General features: G+C 38.1%; 1 protein-coding gene and 1 long non-coding RNA gene across 4 annotated transcripts in view; one reads left to right on the forward strand and one right to left on the reverse strand.

Annotated features, from left to right (window-relative positions):
- The window catches only part of KCNN2 (potassium calcium-activated channel subfamily N member 2), a 187,316-nt gene that overhangs the window by 12,523 nt on the left and 153,444 nt on the right, over nucleotides 1-21,349 (reverse strand). For all 3 annotated transcript variants that reach the window (XM_027099928.1, XM_027099945.1, XM_027099936.1), the window contains exon 5: nucleotides 13,510-13,620. In XM_027099928.1, the coding sequence (XP_026955729.1) occupies nucleotides 13,510-13,620 (111 nt within the window). The remainder of the gene's footprint in view (nucleotides 1-13,509; nucleotides 13,621-21,349) is intronic.
- Nucleotides 7,028-17,834, forward strand: LOC113616574 (uncharacterized). Its single transcript, XR_003431347.1, has 3 exons — nucleotides 7,028-7,078; nucleotides 14,949-15,021; nucleotides 16,579-17,834. It is a non-coding gene; the product is annotated as an uncharacterized LOC113616574 (long non-coding RNA).

Consider the following 21,349-nt stretch of genomic DNA (forward strand, 5'->3'; position numbering starts at 1 on the left):
CATCTGTATATCTTCTTTGGAGAAATTTCTATCTAGGTCTTCTGTCCACTTTTGGATTGGGCTGTTTGGTTTATTTTTGATATTGAGGCACATGAGCTGTTTGTAAATTTTGGAGATTAATCCCTTGTCAGTTGCATCGTCTGCAAGTATTTTCTCCTATTTTATGGGTTGTCTTTTCGTTTTGTTTATGGTTTCCTTTGCTGTGAAAAAGATTTTGAGTTTAATTAGGTCCCATTTGTTTATTTATTTCCATAACTCCAGGAGGCAGATCAAAAAAGATTTTGCTGCAATTTATGTCAAAGAATGATCTTCCTATGTTTTCCTCTAAGAGTTTTACAGTGTCTGCGCTTACATTTAGGTCTTTAATCCATTTTGAGCTTATTTTTGGTGTTAGTGAGTGTTCTAATTTCATTCTTTTACATGTAGCTGTCTAGTTACCCCAGCACCATTTATTGAAGAGACTGTCTTTTCTCCATTGTATATTCTTGTCTCCTCTGTCATAGCTTAATTGACCATAGGTGTGTGCGTTTATTTCTGGGTTTTCTATCCTGTTCCATTGATGTATATTTCTGTTTTGGGGCCGGTACCATACTGTCTTGATGACTGTAGCTTTGTAGGAGGACCTTGCTTTTAAAGAGAGAGGAGTGGGAAGTGACTAGCCAGCACTGCCTGGGGTTGGGACAGGCCCTTCCCTGCCAGCAAGGAGAAGGGCTGGCTACTGGAGGTCTCAGCTATTTGAGCAGATATACTGCCTGGAGGACTGGTAAGGGCCCTGGTATATCCTCCCTCCCTGGTTTTATCCGCTCAAGACACAGAGTAAGAACCTAGAACACAGACCAGCGAGGCACCGAGAAAACTGGGTAAGAAGTGATGAGACAAGAACACAGCAGTTCAACACAGCAATTAATTTTGGTTTGGATTCTCATCTAAAGTCTATAAAATTTTCAAAGGTGATCCAATGCTTGTCCTTAATGTATCTTAAATGATTCTTTTTCTTTGGGACGGTGGGGGAATGACTGCAAGGGTGTAGGGAACCTCAGAGTGTACTGCAGTGGGCGATAACCCCTGGACCTTATATTGTAGGATTCGTATTCACTAAACATGCAATGTAGATGACAGGCTGAAAAATAATTGACTCCTCATCTGAAAATGAAATCCCTACAACTGCTTTTAAGAACTGTGAAATATATCCATTTATGGCGAAACATCCCCTTTCTAACTAACTAACTAACTCCCTTTCAAATACAAATTCCCTTTGAGAGTAAATCTCTCAAAGCATCTTATTTAACTTATCCTCTACTGATAATAGTAGATTTTTTCCCTCGGTTCCTCATAGGGTTGAAAGGGAACAGAAGACAGGGTGGAAACACCTCAGTGTTTTACAGGTTTGAAGGACGGGAATTGTTACATGAAAATGCTAATCCAAACTTACAGGAAAAACAGGTGAGAGGAGAAGTAGGTCTGCGCATTTGTGATCATTGAGATGAAAGTTTATTTGCAGTTAAGAACTCTGCTCTATAGTCATGTAACAATGTAACTCTGGAGCCCCTGCTCCACTTTCCAGGGCATTTACAAAGTTTTAGAGGTCACGTCATTGTTTCTCCCTAGCTCAGTGCTTTTGGCATAGCTGGTACTAAAAAGTGTCTATGGTGTTAAATTTGGCACCACAGTAATTTGTATCATAAAAACTTCTAATCATAACCATAGATGCATATTTATCAACCAAAGGACCCTCCTGATACGAAGGGTGTACAGGTTTAAAGAAGAGACCTAGGATCTAAAGGGGACAGAGCATTTCCGTTTATTAATTCAACAAATTTATTGAGTCTCTATCACTTGCTAGATACCATGAGAGTTGGTACGAGGGATTCACAGATATCTCTCAATAATTAGTAGCTGTATTATATGTTGCCAATTAATGGCCCAGTGCTACTCTGAAATATAACTTATTTCCTCTACTTCACAGAACAAGGAAAGTGAAAAGTGGGCCCTTTCTTAACAGGAAACTTCTCTTCCTCTCTCCATTTCCTGTACCCCCAAAGACACACACAGGGAAAAAGGAAAATAAGAACATTTGTTCGACCTCACTAATTGACATGTACACACTGCTATATTTAAAATATTGATAGATAACCAACAAGGACCTACTATAGCACAGGGAACTCTGCTCAATAGTCTGTCATGACCTAAATGGGAAAAGAATTTGAAAAAGAATAGATACATGTATATGTATAACTGAATCACTTTGCTGTACATCTGAAACTAACACAACATTGCAATCAACTATACTCCAATATAAAATAAAAATTAAAAAAAAATTATGGGCTTCCCTGGTGGCGCAGTGGTTGAGAGTCTGCCTGCCGATGCAAGGAACACGGGTTTGTGCCCCGGTCCGGGAAGATCCCACATGCTGCGGAGCGGCTGGGCCCGTGAGCCATGGCCGCTGAGCCTGCACGTTTCGGAGCCTGTGCTCCACAAGGGGAGAGGCCCGCGTACCGCAAAAAAAATATTAGTGGTCAACTCAAATGCAAGTCTTTTATCAGAAAAATTTTGAAAGGCATAAAATAATCAGGAATATTTGAGAAAACAAAGGCCCTATAAGCCATTTATACTATTAAAAGTAGTAACAGTCACTAGATGCCTTCAACCCTCTTTCATAGGTATAAAGGACATGACATGTTATATTGCTGGCTCCTAGGTAAAATATATTTTTTATGTGAAACAATACTTTCTAAACCACAAAAGCTCTTAAAGCTGATTATGATACATACAATTAGAGTTATTTAGCAGGCTACTTTGTTTATAGATTTCCTTTGCTTTTTACTACTTTCTTTTTCTTCCTCTTGCCTCTCCCTTCAGAGGCTTTTCTGAGGCAGGAGAGTTTCTTGCCTCTCATTCTGATAATTACAGTAAAATGTTGCTCTATATGCTGTGGGTGATGCCTCCAGGATGCCTGGGGGACAAAGTCAAGGCCACTAAGCCTGTGCAGCTTAGTAGGACATCATGTGCTCTCACTGCCCCTGCAGCAGCGGGGCTGGATGTGCTCAGGGCACCAACCTTTCTTGCCAGCCCAGTTCTCCTTGAGACCAGGTACCTGTGGCGGGGTGAATGGAACAAGGCAAGGTCAAGGGTTCCATGCATTTATATTTTAACCCACTGGGATATGTAGCCAAGCAGGATATAAAAGTTACACAGTAAATCCTCTAGAATTTCTGTTCACTTGTTAAGAGATAGGCAAGAAACAAAATTACATAATTACATATAATTACATAATAGTGTTCTTATTATGGATCTTATTGAGAATTCTTAACAGGATTGGAAACACCCACAGTGGACATTAATATGTATAATTATCCTTCATGGTACATCTAGCGACTTTAAATATTATGCCTGGGTTCTCAAAGTTTCTTTCCAAAATGAAAGTAGCCAGAGAGCCAAACTCCAAGATTTCTTTTTGGTTCAAACCTGAATGAATAGTAATAATAATATATTTCCTAAAGCTTTAAGCATGGTAAACACATTGCGTCTGTAAGGTCATATGCTACGAATCGATTAAATAGCTGGTTCTGTCTTACTAAGCCTACTGATAAGTTATTGCTATTATGCTTTGATTTTGGAATCCTTAGATTATTTAGGTTACATGGACCTATTGGCCATTTTTGAATTGCAGAGTGCCATGTAAACTTTTGAAATTATATAGGACAATCCTCCATTAATGCTAGTGCCCAGTGAATTCTGTGTTCTACTTTCAAACATAGTATTTTATGTGGTTAATGTAGTCCCACAGAGAAATTATGATTTTTGTATAAAATTGTTCCTCAAACTTTGTACATGGTGGATAATTTTTCATGGACATTGTTCAGTTTAGTTAAAACACACACTGGAAGGCTTGGAAGGTTCCATTTCTTCCTGGAAGAATAATCTATCATTTAAAGAAAAGCAATATGAATGTTAAAAAAGTCATATTAAGATTTCAGAATGTCTGTAACCACTATTCCTGTTGCCCATCAAAAAACTTCGATGTAGTGTTTCAGGGGATATTTTCATTTTTAATCCGTCATCTTAGTAACTATGTATGGCTTTTAGGTCCTTGTTTATTCTTGGTTATTATCCAGAAATTATTTTAGTTTTTTTCTTCAAAAATTCCATAAATAATCAAATGGAATCAATGTATAAAATAATACAGAGAGAACCATAAAAGGGCTATTATTTTCATGTTATATTGAGTATAATAACGGAATGGGAATCATAAACCAGAAATTTATGTTTGATTTAAATTTACGTTTGATTTTAATGCCATTTTAACATTTGCTTTGGTACTTAGTGACATTTTGCCTATAAAAATAGACCTGTCATCAAGCCTGCTCGAGTGTCTTTCTCAGACCTATTAGAGACCCTGTTCGCAAGAAATACTTCAAAGTAGCTGCGCTTTTAAGCAATAGTAGTGAGATAACAGAATTAATTAAGCATCATAAGCATGATGGAGAATGTGACTTTTGAAACTAGAACAGTACTTTTTACTGAAAAAGCTTTCTACCAACAATATGACTCCTAATTCAACATCATCTACAGGGAGTTTATCAAATGTATACAAGAACTTACGACCGAAAAGCAGTAACATCAGAAAACCTGATGATTGGGGAAATGAGTTCTAGTCCCAAGAACTAAAGGAAGGTCATCTAGATCCATAGATCTTTTCCGCCAAGCAGGTAGAAACAGAACTTTCATCTGATTTACTGAAGGAACAGCATTATAAAAGCTTAAAATTATCTGATCCCTGGACTATAGCAGTTAACTCAGAACCCTGACTACATTAGGTCCAAGTATATTTTTGTGAAATGAATACATTATTCCCAGGAAGAAGATGACAATAAATTCAGGATGGTCAAAGAGTATCTGTTAAGGGGACTTGTCCCCGTCTCCAAATCTTTGGGGAACAACAAGCAAAACCAGTGGTTCTCACTGTAGACGTTTTGTCCCTTTAGGAGACATGTGGCAAAGTCTAGAGGCAGTTTTGTTGTCACAAGTTAGGGGAAGTGCTGCTGGCATCTAGCTTCTAGTGAGTGGAGGCCAAGGGTGCTGCCATACATGCCGCAATGCACAAGAAAGTCCCATACAACAAATATCCAGCCCAGAAGGCCAATAGTGCTGAGATTGAGGGACCCTCAGCTAAAGTAGCTAAACTGTAAAATCAACCTGGAGTGTCTCCTGAAAGAAACTGGGAGACTTCTGTGATTCTCACATACATCCTCATCAAAAGCAGTATACAACAATGTTGAATGGTAGATTTTTAATCAAAGCCCTTGTCTTTTCCAACTGCTAAAATGTTTCAATAATAAAGATATGGAATATCAATATCCCAAGGTAAATGTAAAGAAATTACTTTTTTTTCCTTCTCAAAATAAAACATTGGGAAATCTGTCTAAATGTGCTAAGTTGGTTTTTAAAAAGTTTTCATTATGTGGATTTTGTCACCAGTTTTTTTTTTTCTATTGAAAAGATTTATCAATACATGGATATATATGGATTATACGCTGTTGTAAGGTATTTTTCTACATAGTATCTTAAGTGTGGCATTAACTTAATTCCTGTGAAAACATAATCTTCAGGATAAAATTATCTGGATTATACAAGGGACTTTATGGAAGAGTTTTTTTTTGATATTGCACAACTTCTGATCCTTAAGATACACGAAACATGTGCTACAATTTTGGATTAGATGTGGACTAATAATGTAATGTGCACGTATTTTCGTTTCCTAGGATACCTTTGAGGGTTACAAGAACCCCAACCTTCAACTCAGCTCTTTTACCTCTCTCCTTCCACCCTCTGTGTGCTTCCCTGGAACATTTAGAAATGTTCACGAATTTAGAGAATGAATCCAGGAACTGAAGAAAATGAAACCTGTGTAAAGTAGAAGACATTCCAAAGTGGTAAATCCAGGTTGAAAGCATGGTGGCAACTAAGTGTCTTTGATCATCTAGAATTGTGTGGACCTACTAACTGCAATGAAGTCTCAAAATAGTGTCTGATAGATAAGATGTAGAGTGAGTAAACACACAACAATTAGAATGCTGCTTGAGACCTCTCTTGATTCTTTTATGGGTAAAGTATGACAATGTATTTTGTTATTTCAATGGCAGACCGATCAGATTCCATGTTGAGGAGTGGTTATATAGCAAGATGACTGCTGTAAAATAATTTTGTTATTTTGGTGTCTCAAGTGACTATGAAGAGAGGCTAAAAATTTAGCGTGATACAAATCTTTTTCTTTGTACATGGGCTACCTAGCCTCTGGGTCTTGGCTTCCACGTTTGTATAATGGCTATGAGCCTAGCACTTCACTCAGAAAGTTGTAAGGATGAAACAAGTGTGCCAGCCAGCGCTCTAAGGTGACATGCTTAAAGCAGTGGCTGGCACAGAGCGAGGGCTCTGTAAAACCTGTGATGACTGTTTTCTCCTGTCTGGACGCCATACCATTTTCCACATCTCTCTACCCCTACCTTGGGGTCCTAAAGGTAGTGGTTTTCTTTTGTCTTTGCAACCCCAGTCTTTACAACAGTGACTGTCTCCCAGAAGCTCAGTAAAATATCAGTTGAATCACCTTCCCGTACAATTTTTTATAATACACGGATGGTATATTCTTTCCTACTCAATCCAATATTGGTCTCCTCTTGCATGCTGCAAACTTAAATGTTAAGTATGCCTCTTTTAGCTTTATGTGGTTTATTTTTATACTTGAGTAAATACCAAGGTTTTCCAATTACTTCCTGACTGACCTAAAGTTAGGAAGAGTTTATTCTCAATGTGAAGAAATAGAACTGACTCCAAGAATGCCTTCACTTTAAACCATATCATTTCAGCTTCAGAGATCAAAGTAAAAACTATTATTGTCCAACACTGAAAGAAAACAGGCGCCCTGGACAAGATGGCAGAGTAGAAGGACCTGAGCTCACCTCCTCTCACGAAAACACCAAAACCACAACTAACTGCTGAACAACCATCAATAAAAAAGGACTGGAACCTACCAAAAAAGATATTGTACTTCCAAAGACAAAGAGGAAGCCACAACAAGATGGTAAGAGGGGTGCATTTGCCATACAATCCCACTGGGTGGGTGACCCACAAAGTGGAAAATAATTATACTGCAGAGGTTCTCCCACATAATCATATCACAGAGGTTCTGAGCCCCACATCAGGCTCCCCAGTCTGCAGGACTGGCATCAGGAGGAGGAGCCCCCAGAGCATTTGGCTTTGAAGGTCAGTGGGACTTGATCGCAGGAACTCCACAGGACTGGGGGAAGCAGAACTGCCACTCTTGGGGGATGCACACAAGGTCTTGTGCACACCGAAACCCAGGGGAAAAAGCAGTGACTTCGTTTAAGCCTAGAGCAGACCTACCTGCTGCTCTTGGAGGGTCTCCTGGGGAGGTGGAGGGGCAGCTGTGGCTCACTGCAGGGAAAAAGGACACTGGTGGCAGAGGTACTGGGGAGCACTCATAGGTGAGAGCTGTCTTGGAGGCTGCCACTTTTGATGCCAAGACCTTGCCCCACCCAAAAGCCTGAAGGCTCCAGTGCTAGGACACCTTAGAGCAAGAACACAGCACCACCCAACAGCAGACAGGCTGCTTAAAAGCTTCCTGAGTGCAGCTGCCTAAAAATACACCCCTTGATATGGCCCTGCCCACCAGAGGGACAAGACCCAGCACCACACACCAGTGGGAAGACACCGGAAGCAAGAGGAACCATAATCCTGTGGGACTGCAAACACAGACAGATAGACAAAATGAGATGGCAGAGGAATATGTTCCAGACAAAGGAACAAGATAAAACCCCCAAAGAACAACTAGGTTAAGTGGAGATAGGCAAGCTACTTGAAAAAGAATTCAGAATAATGATAGTAAAGATGATCCAAGATCACGGAAAAAGAGTGGAGGCACAAACCTAAAAGATACATACAGGAAATGTTTAACAAAGATCTAGATAAACAAAGAACAAATAACCAGAGATGAATAATACAATTACTAAAATGAAAAAACACATTAGAAGGAATCAGTAGCTGAATACATCAGGCAGAAGAACAGATAAGTGAGCTGGAAGACAGATGGTGGAAATCACTGCGTCAAAGCAGAATAAAGAAAAAGTAATGAAAAGAAATGAGGACAGTCTCAGAGACCTCAGGACAGCAGTAAATGCACCAACATTCACCTTATAGGGGTCCTAGGAGGAGAAGAGAGAGAGAAAGACCCTGAGAAAATATTTGAAGAGATAATAGCTGAAAACCTCCTTAACATAGGAAAGGAAACACTCACTGAAGTCCAGGAAGTGCAGAGGGTCCCATACAGGATAAACCCAAGGAGAAACACACCAAGACACATAGTAATTGAATTGACAAAAATTAAAGACAAAGAGAAACTATTAAAAGCAAGAAGGGAATCCCCATAAGGTTATCAGCTGATTTCTCCACAGAAACTCTGCAGGGAGTGTCATGATATATTCAAAGTGATGAAAGGGAAAAAGCTACAATCAAGAATATTCTATCCAGCAAGGCTCTCGTTCAGATTCAATGGAGACATGAAAAGCTTTGCAAACAAGCAAAAGCTAAGAGAATTCAGCACCACCAGACCAGCTTTACAACAAATGCTAAAAGAACTCTAGGTGGGAAAGAAAAGGACATAACTAGAAACAAGAAAATTACAAATGGGAAAGCTCATCAGTAAAGGCAAACGTACAGTAAAGGTAGGAAATAATCCACACACAAATATGATATCAAAACCAGCAAGTGTGAGAAGAGGAGAGTTCAAATGCAGGATACCGGAAATGCATTTGAAACTAAGAGACCAGCAACTTAAAACAATCTTATAGACTGCTATATCAAGACTTCATGGTACCCACAAACCAAAAACCTACAACAGATATACACACAAAAGAGAAAAAGGAATCCAAACACAACACTAAAGATAGTCATCAAATCAGAAGAGAAGAGAACAAAGGGGGAAAGGAAGAAAAAAGACCCATGAAAATAATCCCAAAACAATTAAGAAAATGGCAACAGGAACATACATATTGGTAATTACCTTAAATATAAATGGATTAGATGCTCCAAGCAAAAGACACAGACTGGCTGAATGGATACAAAAACAAGACCCATCTATATGCTGTCTACAAGAGACTCACTTCAGATCTAGGGACACATACAGACTGAAAGTGAGGGGATGGAAAAAGGTATTCCATGTAAATGGAAATCAAAAGAAAGCTGGAGTAGCAATTCTCGTATCAGACAAAATAGACTTTAAACTAAAAGACTCACAAGAGACAAGGAAGGACACTACATAATGATCAAGAGATCAATCCAAGAAGAAGATATAACAATTATAAATATATATGCACCCGATGTAGGAGCATCTCAGTACACAAGGAAAATGCTAACAGCCATAAAAGGAGAAATCGACAGTAACACAATAATAGTGGGGGACTTTAACACCCCACTTTCAGCAATGGACAGATCATCCAGACAGAAAATCATTAAGGAAGCACAGGTCTTAAATGACACATTATATCAGATAAACTTAATTGATATTTATAGAGCATTCCATCCAAAAAGAGCAGAATACACTTTCTTCTCAAGTGCTCACGGAACACTCTCCAGGATAGATCACATACTGGGCCATAAGCCCAGCATTGATAAATTCAAGAAAGCTGAAATCATACCAAGCATCTTTTCCAACCACAATGCTATGAGATTAGAAATCAACTACAAGGAGGGGGGAAAAAAAACTATAAAAGACACAAACACATGGAAGCTAAACAAGTGTTACTAAACAACCAGTGGATCACTTTAGAAATCAAAGAGGAAATGAAAAAAAACCCAGAGACAAATTAAAACATGATGATCCAAAAGCTATGGGACACCTTTAACAGAGAAGTTTATAGCAATACAATCTTACCTCAGGAAGCAAGAAAAATCCCAAACTAACAACCTAACCTTACACCTAAAGCAACTAGAGAAAGAACAAACAAAACCCAAAGTTAGTAGAAGGAAAGAAATCATAAAGATCAGAGCAGAAATAAGTGAAATAGAAACAAAGAAAACAATAGCACAGATTAATAAAACTCAAAGCTGGTTCTTGGAAAAGATAAACAAAGTTGATAAAGCTTTATTCAGACTCATCAAGAAAAAGAGAGAGAGGGCTCACATCAATAAATGAAATGATTGAAGTGAAAAAGGAGACATTATAATGGACACCAAAGAAATACAAAGGATCATAAGACTACTACAAGCAACTATATGCCAATAAAGTGGACAACCTGAAAGAAATGGAAAAATTCTTGGAAAGGTACAATCTTCCAAGACTGAACCAGGAAGCAATAGAAAATATGAACAGACCAGTCACAAGCACTGAAATTGAAAGTGTGATTAAAGAATGCCCAACAAATGAAAGTCCAGGACCAGATGGATTCACAGGCGAATTCTATCAAACATCTAGAGATGAGTTAACACCTATCCTTTTGAACCTATTTTGAAAAATTGCAGAAGGAACACTTCCAAACTCATTCTATGAGGCCATAATCACCCTGATACCAGACAAAGATGCCACAAAATAAGAAACTTACAGGCCAGTATCACTGATGAACATACATGCAAAAATCCTCAACAAAATACTAGCAAACTGAATCCAACAGTACATTAAAAGGATCATACACCCATGATCAAGAGGGATTTATCCCAGGGATGCAAGGATTTTTCAATATTTGCAAATCAATCAGTGTGATACACCACATTAACAAACAGAAGAATAAAAACCAAATGATCATCTCAGTAAATGCAGAAAAAGCTTTTGACAAAATTCAACACCCATTTATGATAAAAACTCACCGAAGTCACCAGAAAGTGTGTAGAGAGGGAATATACCTCAACATAGGGGCCATATATGACAAACCTACAGTTAATATCATACCCAATGGTGAAAAGCTGAAAGCATTTCCTCTAAGATCAGGAATAAGACAAGCGTGTCCACTCTCACCACTTTAATTCAACATAGTTTTGGAAGTCCTAGCCATAGCAATTAGAGAATAAAAAGAAATTAAAGGAATCCAAACTGGAAAAGAAGTAAACATGATATGACATGACACTATACACAGAAAATCCTAAGGATGATACCAGAAGACCATCAATGAATTTGGTAAAGTTTCAGGTTACAAAATTAATACACAGAAATCTCTTGCATTCCTATACACTAACAAACAACTGAAGGTCAGAAAGAGAAATTAAGGAAACAATCCCATTAACCATTGCATCAAAAAGAATAAAATACCTAGGAGAAACCTACCTAAGGAGGTAAAAAGCCTGTACTCAGAAAACTATAAGACACTGATGAAAGAAATTGAAGAGGACACAAACAGCTGCAAAAATATACCATGTACCTGGATTGGAAGAATCAATTACTGTCAAAATGACTATACTACCCAAGGTAATCTACAGACTCAATGCAATCCCTTTTAAATTCCCAATTTTCTGCAGTTCTAGAACAAAAAGTCTTAAAATTTGTTTGGAAACACAAAAGAACCTGAATAGCCACAGCAATCTTGAGAAAGAAAAATGGAGCCGGTGGAATCAGGCTTCCTGACTTCAGACTATACTACAAAGCTACAGTAATCAAGACAGTATGGTACTGGCACAAAAACAGAAATATAGATCAACAGAACAGGATAGAAAGCCCAGAAATAAACCCACACACCTATGTTCAATTAATCTACAATAAGGAGACAAGAATATACAATAGAGAAAAGACAGTCTCTTCAATAAGTGATGCTGGGAAAACTGGACAGCTACATGTAAAAGACTGAAATTAGAACTTTCTGTAACACTGTACACAAAAATAAGCTCAAAATGGATTAGAGACCTAAATGTAAGACCAAATACCATAAAACTCTTCCAGGAAAGTGTAGAACACTCCTTGACAAAAATTGCAGCAATATCTCTTAGGATCCACCTCCTAGAGTACTGAAAATGAAAACAAGATAAACAAATGGACCAAATTACACTTAAAAGCTTTTTCACAGCAAAGGAAACCATAAACAAAACGAAAAGACAACACACAGAATGGGAGAAAATATTTGCAAATGATGCGACTGACAAAGGTCTTAATCTCCAACATATACAAACAGCTCATACAACTCAACAAAAAGCCAATCCAAAAATGGGCAGAAGACCTAAGTAGACATTCCTCCAAAGAAGACATACAGATGGCCAGGAGGCACATGAAAAGATGCTCAACATCACTAAGTATTAGAGAAATGCAAATCAAAACTACAATGAGTTATCACACCAGTCAGAATGGGCATCATCAGAAAATCTACAAACAACAAATGCTGGAGACAGTGTGGAGGAAAGGGAACCCTCCTACACTGTTGGTGAGAATGTGAATTGGTGCAGCTACTTTGGAGAACAGTATGGAAGTTCCTTAAAAAGCTAAAAATAGAGCTATCATAAGATCCAGCAATCCCACTCCTAGGCATATATCTGGAGAAAACCATGGTTCGAAAGGATACATGCACCCCAATGTTCATTTCAGCCCTGTTTACGATAGCCAAGACATGGAAGCAACCTAAATGTCCATCTACAGACGAATGGATAAAGATGATGTGGGGGCTTCCCTGGTGGCGCAGTGGTTGAGAGTTCACCTGCTGATGCAGGGGACTTGGGTTTGTGCTCCGGTCCGGGAAGGTCCCACATGCCGTGGAGCGGCTGGGCCCGTGAGCCATGGCCACTGAGCCTGTGCGTCTGGAGCCTGTGCTCCGCAACGGGAGAGGCCACAACAGTGAGAGGCCCGCGTACCGCAAAAAAAAAAAAAAAAAAAAGATGATGTGGTATATATATACAATGAAATATTATTCAGCCATAAGAAAGAATGAAATAATGCCATTTGCAGCAACATGGATGGACCTAGAGATTCTCATACTAAGTGAAGTAAGTCAAAGACAAATACCATAGATGTCCCATACGTGGAATATAAAAAAATGATACAAATGAATTTTTTTTTTTTTTTTTTTTTTGCGTTACACGTCCCCTGCATCGGCAGGTGGACTCTCAACCACTGCGCCACCAGGGAAGCCCCCATACAAATGAATTTATGTACAAAACAGAAACAGACTCACAGACTTCGAAAACAAACTTATGGTTACCAAAGGGGAAAGGGGTGGGAGGGGATAAATTAAGGGTTTGGGATTAACATATACATACTACTATGTATAAAACAGATAAACAACAAGGACCTACTGTATAGCACAGGGAACTCTACTCATTATTCTGTAATAACCTATGTGGGAAAAGAATCTGAAAAAGAATAGGTATATGTGTATGTATAACTAAATCACTATGCTGAACACCTGAAACTAACACAACATTGTAAATCAACTATGTACTCCAACATAAAATAAAATGAAAATTTAAACCAAAGAAAGAAAAAACACTAATATTCCCCTTGGAGATACAAGGGTGGTAACTTACTCTTTTTGTCAGTTGAGTGTCCATCATGAAGTTGTGCACGTGCTTTTCTGCTTTGGTAAGTTCCAGCTTCCTTGCGACCACAGCTACCACCAGGGCTGTGCAACCAGCACCCTGAAAACCAGGAGAGAAAAGAACCCTGAAGAGTTATTATTTTTGGTCTCAAGCACATTAAACAATGTTTTGTACTAAGTACATTACTACAGTTTTTAATCTTCAGATAGTTATCAGTGTCTTCCATCAATATGACAGAAACTGCATGGCCAATACGAACAAGTAACATGCCTTTAGCTTGATGGTAAAAAACTTAAAATAGGTGAACTAAGAACAAATGTGTTTGTATCAAACACATTTTAATCAAAAGAAATAAATGGTAAAACAGCAACTTGCTGAATTTTCAGGGACTTAAAAACAGAGCAAATCAGTTATACATGGATATACAAACTAGTGATTAGCATAAATGCACAGAGAGGAAATAATTATTCTCTAAAAATAATATTCTATAATCTTCTGTGAAGATAAGACCAGCAGGTCTTCAGGGCAATCAACTGTGAAAAGCCAGGGATGGAAATTGATGCATTATGTGTACAACTTCAAACGTGTTCACATGCAGAACAGAAAGGATCACAGTGATCTGAACCTGGACAACAGACATACGTGAAGTGCTGAAGGTCAGGGATAACAGCCTTACTGTTCCAGAGGTTTACCAGCATGAAGAAAGGAATGGGCTACCTTTATTTTGAAAAACTCAACAGTGGTCCTTTTATGAATTATAGGCTATTGTGCTGATCTCTTAGGAAGAGTCGTGTGACACTGCATGGTGCCCCAGAGATTAAAGCCTTCCTGCTCCATGATCAAGGTGCATGCATTCCAAGTTGTGAGGTATGGGGTCTTCTTGGTTGAAAGACCAGTGACTACATGCAGGGTCAGGAGGCAAGGCTGGGGCACCTACAGGAGGGTCCAGGCGAGGAAGTCCAGATCTCCAGACAGAATCTCAACCTTGGGAGGACCACAGAGAATCAAGATTGCCTAGCCATCTCAGTAGGCAGACAACGAGCCACAGGGCACAGGCAGGACCCACAGAATAGGGCCGCAAACAATGAGACTTTACAATATATGGGGATCTTTCAACAGACTGGAATCCTTTTAAACTACTTTTAAATAGCATCCCTTTTATGTTAGCTAAGATGATTAGGATGCTCACTGTATAGCCATCCAAGAGTCTCAAATTCGCACAAGGTAACCTGGTTTTCCTCATTCCCAATAGGTCTCAAAATCATGAGTTATATCTAAGTTTGAGGGAATGGTTATTACTTATAGCATTTCCCTAATATATTATGAATATATTTTTATATCTATAATATTTAAAGACAATATGATATTTAAACAAGCAAGTCAGAAACTTGTATACATAATTTGCTCCTAATTTTATTTTTTAAAAGGAATTCATATTTGTGAAGCAAAGAAATAAGCCCAGCTGTGAAAAGAGCATCTCTCTCAGTGGTTGGAATACCAGTAAGTTATTTAGTTCTTTGTGCTTTCCCGAAGAGTCCACATTTTCTACAATGAATACATATTACTTATACAAACAAATGCTTACACATTTCAAAAATGACAACAGTTTGTAGTTTAAGAAAACGTCTAACCTAACCTTTACATATCTTTATTAACCTTAAAAAAACTCAATCTAGGAAAATGATCTTTCTTCGTACTTACTTTTGTTTTATTAAATAATTAATTATAATCATCTCCATTTGAATTGATAAATGTAATTCAGCCATTCAGTTACTAACCAAAGAAGGAATTTTTGGTCTCACTGAATGAGTTGTTGCAACAAATCTGGCAGGAGGGACAAGACTGAGGAGAAAGGGAGAAAATAAATACACTTGCCCTGTCTTGCTACAACCGGATAATTACAATCATAGAAACATGGCCTTATTAGTAAGTTGATACTGTTTAAATATAATATTTCCAGAGGGTTTAAATATCCCCTTCCACCTAGCTCTATGGAGAAATCAGTATCCTCAGAAATGAAGTGGTACTGATGATAGGATCAGAGAAAGAAGCCAGAAGGTATTAGACCTACCTGGTTTAACCTTCAGATTTTGGAGATGAGGCAATTAAGGCAGAGTAAGTGATTATTCAATTATGAACTCAGAGTAGCATTGGTATATTTCCCACCCTTTACCTCATCTCATAATACTTTTCTGTATATGTAAGATCACATATATTCTTACTTGTGGTCACTTCCATATTCATGACACAATATGAAGCACTGTATTTCAAAGCAAAACAAATACTCTTAGAGTATGAATGTTTAAAAATTGAGGAATATGGTTACCAAAATAAGGCAAAACATTATTCTTATTTTATAACTGGTGCAACTTTTAAATCAGTGTTTTTTAAACTTAAATGTGCCTAGAATCTTTTAAAGCTCTCCATGTGATTCCAACACAAAGTCACTGCTTTAAGTGAAGGATGATATGGAAAGGAAATGGCAAACTCCATTACTTACTTTCTCATTTAAACACGAGGTAAAGGTTCTTACCAGAGTCATTTCACTTATGAAGACATTCTGATAAACAAGGAGCATAAAGGAAGAGGACAGAGAGGACAAGGTCAGAAATGTATGGGCTGTGTGATAGCTATCTTGATATTTTGCGCTGTGTACAGACAATGAAAGCAAGTGATTTTTATGGCTGGATACCAATGAAAGAAAAGAATGGCCTTTGGAAGCATCTACACCTATTATGTTGACTTTCAGACACGTGCCGCAAAATCTAAATAAGTTACAGTATACTGATGAGAGGCTCGCCTGAATTGGTGGAAGGAATCAGTGGCCACCCAGGCTAGCCTTCTGTACCTACCCACAGTGTGATGGCATTTGTTTGACAGAAACGGGATCACCTGTTGTATGTAGGCTCCCAGGCATTCCTCGATCAGTGAGCCAAGGGAAAGTCAAGAGCTTTTTAATAAGCAGCAGATATAAAAATCTGAGGGGCTTCTACCACTGGAGAGATAGCTATAAGTGGCAGTTGGCACTATAAGCTGAATATTGTTCTCCTTTGGCAGGAGGCCACTGCTGCAATTCTTCTGGAAAGAAATCAAAATCCCAACAGGAGTGGAAAATCACTGGTATCAAGAGCCTTTGGAAGTTGATTTTTTATTTGTGCTTATTCTTGAGTGATATTTTTTCCCACTGCCAGCCCATTTCTTGCTGAGTGTTCTCTAGCTCACCAAAGTCTTGTGTATTAAATGATTACCTCTGTTGTAAACTAGAGAAGCAAGTGAATCTGACAGTTAAGTAATTAGTGAAACCATTGCCTATATCCCTCACTCCATTATCCTAACTGTACCCTTTAAATTGTACCCCAAGAGCCACTTAGAAACCTCTTTTTCTTCAAAGTCCATTACTCCTTATATGTAAGTCTTATACCTCCCCAGGTTCTTAATAAATCATAAGAAGATTTGATATGTATAGAATCGGGTTTCAAAAAAGTAACTTAAAAAAAAAAACTTTTAGAGTTATGCAAAATGAAGCTGGCTTACCCCTGAAAGGTGCAAGGTACGTTCCTGCCAACACATTAATTGTTATAGTAATTTAAGTAATGGCATGATGTTATTGTCCACTCAGTGTCTATTTCCTGGACTATTCTGTTCCATAAAATGAATAGAATGAAAGTAAATATGCTTTTACAACATTTTCTCCAAATCTTGTCATGATCACAATGGATATAGAAACAGTTGGGACTAACATATGTTATTCTCTGAAATTAAGATCCCTGCATGCCTTTAACAAGATGAGTCATAGTCCTTTCACCAAAGTCAGAAAATGTATCCTGGTTACTTTTCTCTCATTTCATTTATGTTATTAAGAAAAAGCTAAGCAAATCACTAACTTGCCACTTCAAGATGCTCAGACAACGAAAAACTAAATAAAAAACAAAACAAAACATGGTGTTTATGACGCCAATACATTAAAGTCAAAGGTTTAGGTTTTCCTTGGCTAGTTTATCATCTTTCCTTCTAACAAATTAGATGTTGCAAGAGAGAGAGGAGGAGTGGGGGAGAGAGGCCTTGTCCTTAGAAAAGATAAGTAAGTATTAATGCTCGTTGTGCCAGATCAAAGTGAACAGACAAATGACAATCAGAACGCATAAGCTATAGTTGAATCCCAACACCTGGAGAGTCTTAGATGCTGCCAAATTAAAATGCAGTGCCTGCATAGCAAATGAAACTGTAAAACAAAAGACAATCTACAGAATGGGAGAAAATATTTGTAAACAATGCGACCGACAAGGGCTTAATCTCCAAAATATACGAACAGCTCATACAACTCAATATCAAAAAACCAGGGACTTCCCTGGTGGCACAGTGGTTAAGAATTCACCTGTCAATGCAGGGGACACAGGTTCAAGCCCTGGTCCGGGAAGATCCCACTGGCCATGAGCAAATAAGCCCATGTACCACAGCTACTGAGCCTGTGCTCTAGAGCCCACGAGCCACAACTACTGAGCCCACGTGCCTAGAGCCCATGCTCCGCAACAAGAGAAGTCACCACAATGAGAAGCCCGCGCACTGCAATGAATAGTAGCCCCCACTTGCTGCAACTAGAGAAAGCCCATGCACAGCAACAAAGACCCAATGCAGCCAAAAGAAAAAAAAAAAACGACTCAATTGAAAAAGTGGGCAGAACACCTAAATAGACATTTCTCCAAAGAAAACATACAGATGACCAAGAGTCACATGAAAAGATGCTCAACATCACTAATTATTAGAGAAATGCAAATTAAAACTACAATGAGGTATCACCTCACACCAGTCAGAATGGCCAAAAAGTCTACAAATGACAAATGCTGGAGAGGGTGTGAAGAAAAAGGAACCCTCCTACACTGTTGGTGGGAATGTAAATTGGTACAACCACTACAGACAAGAGTATGCAGGTTCTTAAAAAAACTAGAGTTGCCATATGATCCAGCAATCCCATTCCTGGGCATATATCCACACAGAACTACATTCAAAAAGATACATGCACCCATATGTTCACAGCAGCACTATTTGCAATAGCCAAGACATGGGAACAGCCTAAATGTCCATCGACAGAGGAATGGATAAAGAAGATGTGGTGTGTATATATATATATATATATATATATATATATACACACACACAATGGAATATTACTCAGCCATAAAAAAGAATGAAATAATGCCATTTGCAGCAACATGGATGCAACTAGAGATCATCATACTGAGTGAAGTCTGACAGAGAAAGAGAAATACTATATGATATCACTTATATGTGGAATCTAAAATATGGGACAAATGAACCTATCTACAAAACAGAAACAGACTCACAGACATAGACATCGGACTTGTGGTTGCCAACGGGGAGGTGGGGAGGGAGAGGGATGGACTGGGAGTTTGAGTTTAGTAGATATAAACTGTTACATTTAGAATGGATAAACAACCAGGTCCCTACTGTATAGTACAGGGAACTATATTCAATAACCTGTGTTAAACCATAATGAAAAAGAATATGAAAAAGAACGTATATACGTGTATAACTGAGTGACTTTTGTACAGCAGAAATTAGCACAACGTTGTAAATCAACTCTACTTCAATAAAAAAAATAAATTAAGATGTAGTGCCCTTCTCTGTTGTATTCTTCTCTAATATAGCACATACAATGAAAGCCATGTCGGTCCCTAGAATTTAAAAGAAGTTCAAGCAGCTCGTTTTCCCCAAGATCATTCATCACACAGTGTTTGAAAAATTCAGAGAAGTGACATATTTTTACTTTAGATCACTGGTGATGCTGATCCTACTAACACTTTTAAGAATGATTTTGAAATACCACTTTGGGATCAAGCTTTAATAACTTAATACACAAGGCTTGGAGAGGGAAATTCCTTTAATAGCACACCGGGGAAAGGTTTTGATTCTTTTCTTATTTAAAAAAGCATCTGCCAAAGATTCAACATAATAATAATAAAATTTATAATTTGGGGGGAAATTCCAGAATACTCACCATCACAGAGAAGCACTCTGCCAAAAACTGCTAAAGTTCCAATTATTCCAGTGTTAAATTAATTATCATCCTGGGTCTTACAATAGCTCCTAAAAGGCCAAACTTTAGTTTGATAGCTGATTGATTGCCTATCACTAATGACAATTTCTTAACATATTTTGAAAAAATCATGCTTTCTACTGAAAATGCACCTAAGTTAAAGATTAACTTGCATTTTAAAATATTAACTTGTTCTTCAAAGGGAAGGTAAAATGAGTACTTGAAAACATTACCCAAGTTTTTGTCCCTGGGGTTGACTGATTCAATATCCTAGAAAAATAAATACCTTTTTTAGTGCACTTGCCTGACAATTATTCTTTCATAAAGATACATAAAACAAGCATTTCTGGCAAGTAAGAAGGATTCTATAAAACATTCAGCTTCACTATAATATCCCATTGGAGTTTTACAAGATCTCTTTAGGTTATGAAAATAAACAACATTCAAGATAACTTTGAAGATAAATTCCCTCTGAGTATCTTCAAATACAGTTGGCCCTTGAACAAGAAGGGGGTTAGGGATGCCCACCCTCCTTGTTGTTGAAAAGCCGAGTATAACTTACAGTGGGCCCTCCATAGCTGTGAATTCAATCAACCATGGATTGTGTAGTACTACAGAATTTACTACTGAAAAATATCTGCAATAAGTGGATCCAGGCAGTTCAAACTGGTGTTGATCAAGGGTCAACTGTATTGTTGATAGGAGGGCAGAGGTCAGTTAAAACGTTCTCATCCTAAGGAAGAGGGGAGAAGGTGTGTGTGGGTTTTTGAGTTCAGTGATAAAACCTGGGTTTAGGAACCCCAACTCTCCTTTAGAGTCATTTGCTTGTTTAGCTCCTTGTGTGCTCTGGTGGCTGGAAAGAGGAAGTGGTACATAAGACGGGTCATTAACAATGAGTCATCCTCAGGTTTAAATCTCCTTATTAGCAATGGTGCCAATGTGAGCGCACGCGTTTCAGAGACAGGAAGGGCAGCTCTGCCAATTCAAAGTGCTGATAGTTTAGAAAATGTAGGTGGAATTGTAGAGACAATATGAGTCGAATACTAGAAGGTCACAACAACTTTCAGCTATATTTGCCTGTACCTGGAAAAAAGCAGCTGTCTTATTTCTTCAGAAATTTTCTTGGGGAGAAGTGAAGGTCTGCTTAGGGCAATGGTGGGGAATTTAGCTTTAGGACTGAAAAGGCCCATCATCCCCTCCAGCTGCTCTGCACAAAACAGAAATTATGCTAAGAATTTAAAGATACGCTCTCTTCAGTGAGGCTTTATTTGATGAGATTCAATGAACATGCCAGAAAGTACCAAAAAACAAAAAGTAAGGTAAAAACCTCTTCAAGGTTATTATTTGATATTAAACACCTCATATCAAATTGTACAAGACATATAAAAGATCCTGAGATTTTTTTTTTTCCTTATTCACACATGCAACACCAAGGAATGGCTCTAGTCTAGTTTTTCAGGGCTCCTACTTCTACTGGCAGGGTAAAAGTAATCCTTAAATGCAAAGACAGGAAGTAGCAGGAATATAATCATACTTTAGGTTTAGCCTTCTTTAATACCAGTCATTCTCTTACTATAAGCTCTGGCTAATTTATGGCTCTCTTTTGGAATATCTTCTGATTGAATTAACACGGTAGTGTTACTACCCTTCAGGGTGAAAACTACTGAACTCTGACAATTGACTCAGATGCCATGTGACCTTAAATCAAGACTCTTTGATACCTGGTAAATTTGATGATGACAATTATGAAGTGTTCTTATCCTAATGTGGTGT

This window comes from Aethalodelphis obliquidens, unplaced genomic scaffold (genome assembly GCF_003676395.1).
Source record: "Aethalodelphis obliquidens isolate GAN/ISIS:26980383/991018 unplaced genomic scaffold, ASM367639v1 scaffold4, whole genome shotgun sequence".
Taxonomy (NCBI): Eukaryota; Metazoa; Chordata; class Mammalia; order Artiodactyla; family Delphinidae; genus Aethalodelphis; species Aethalodelphis obliquidens.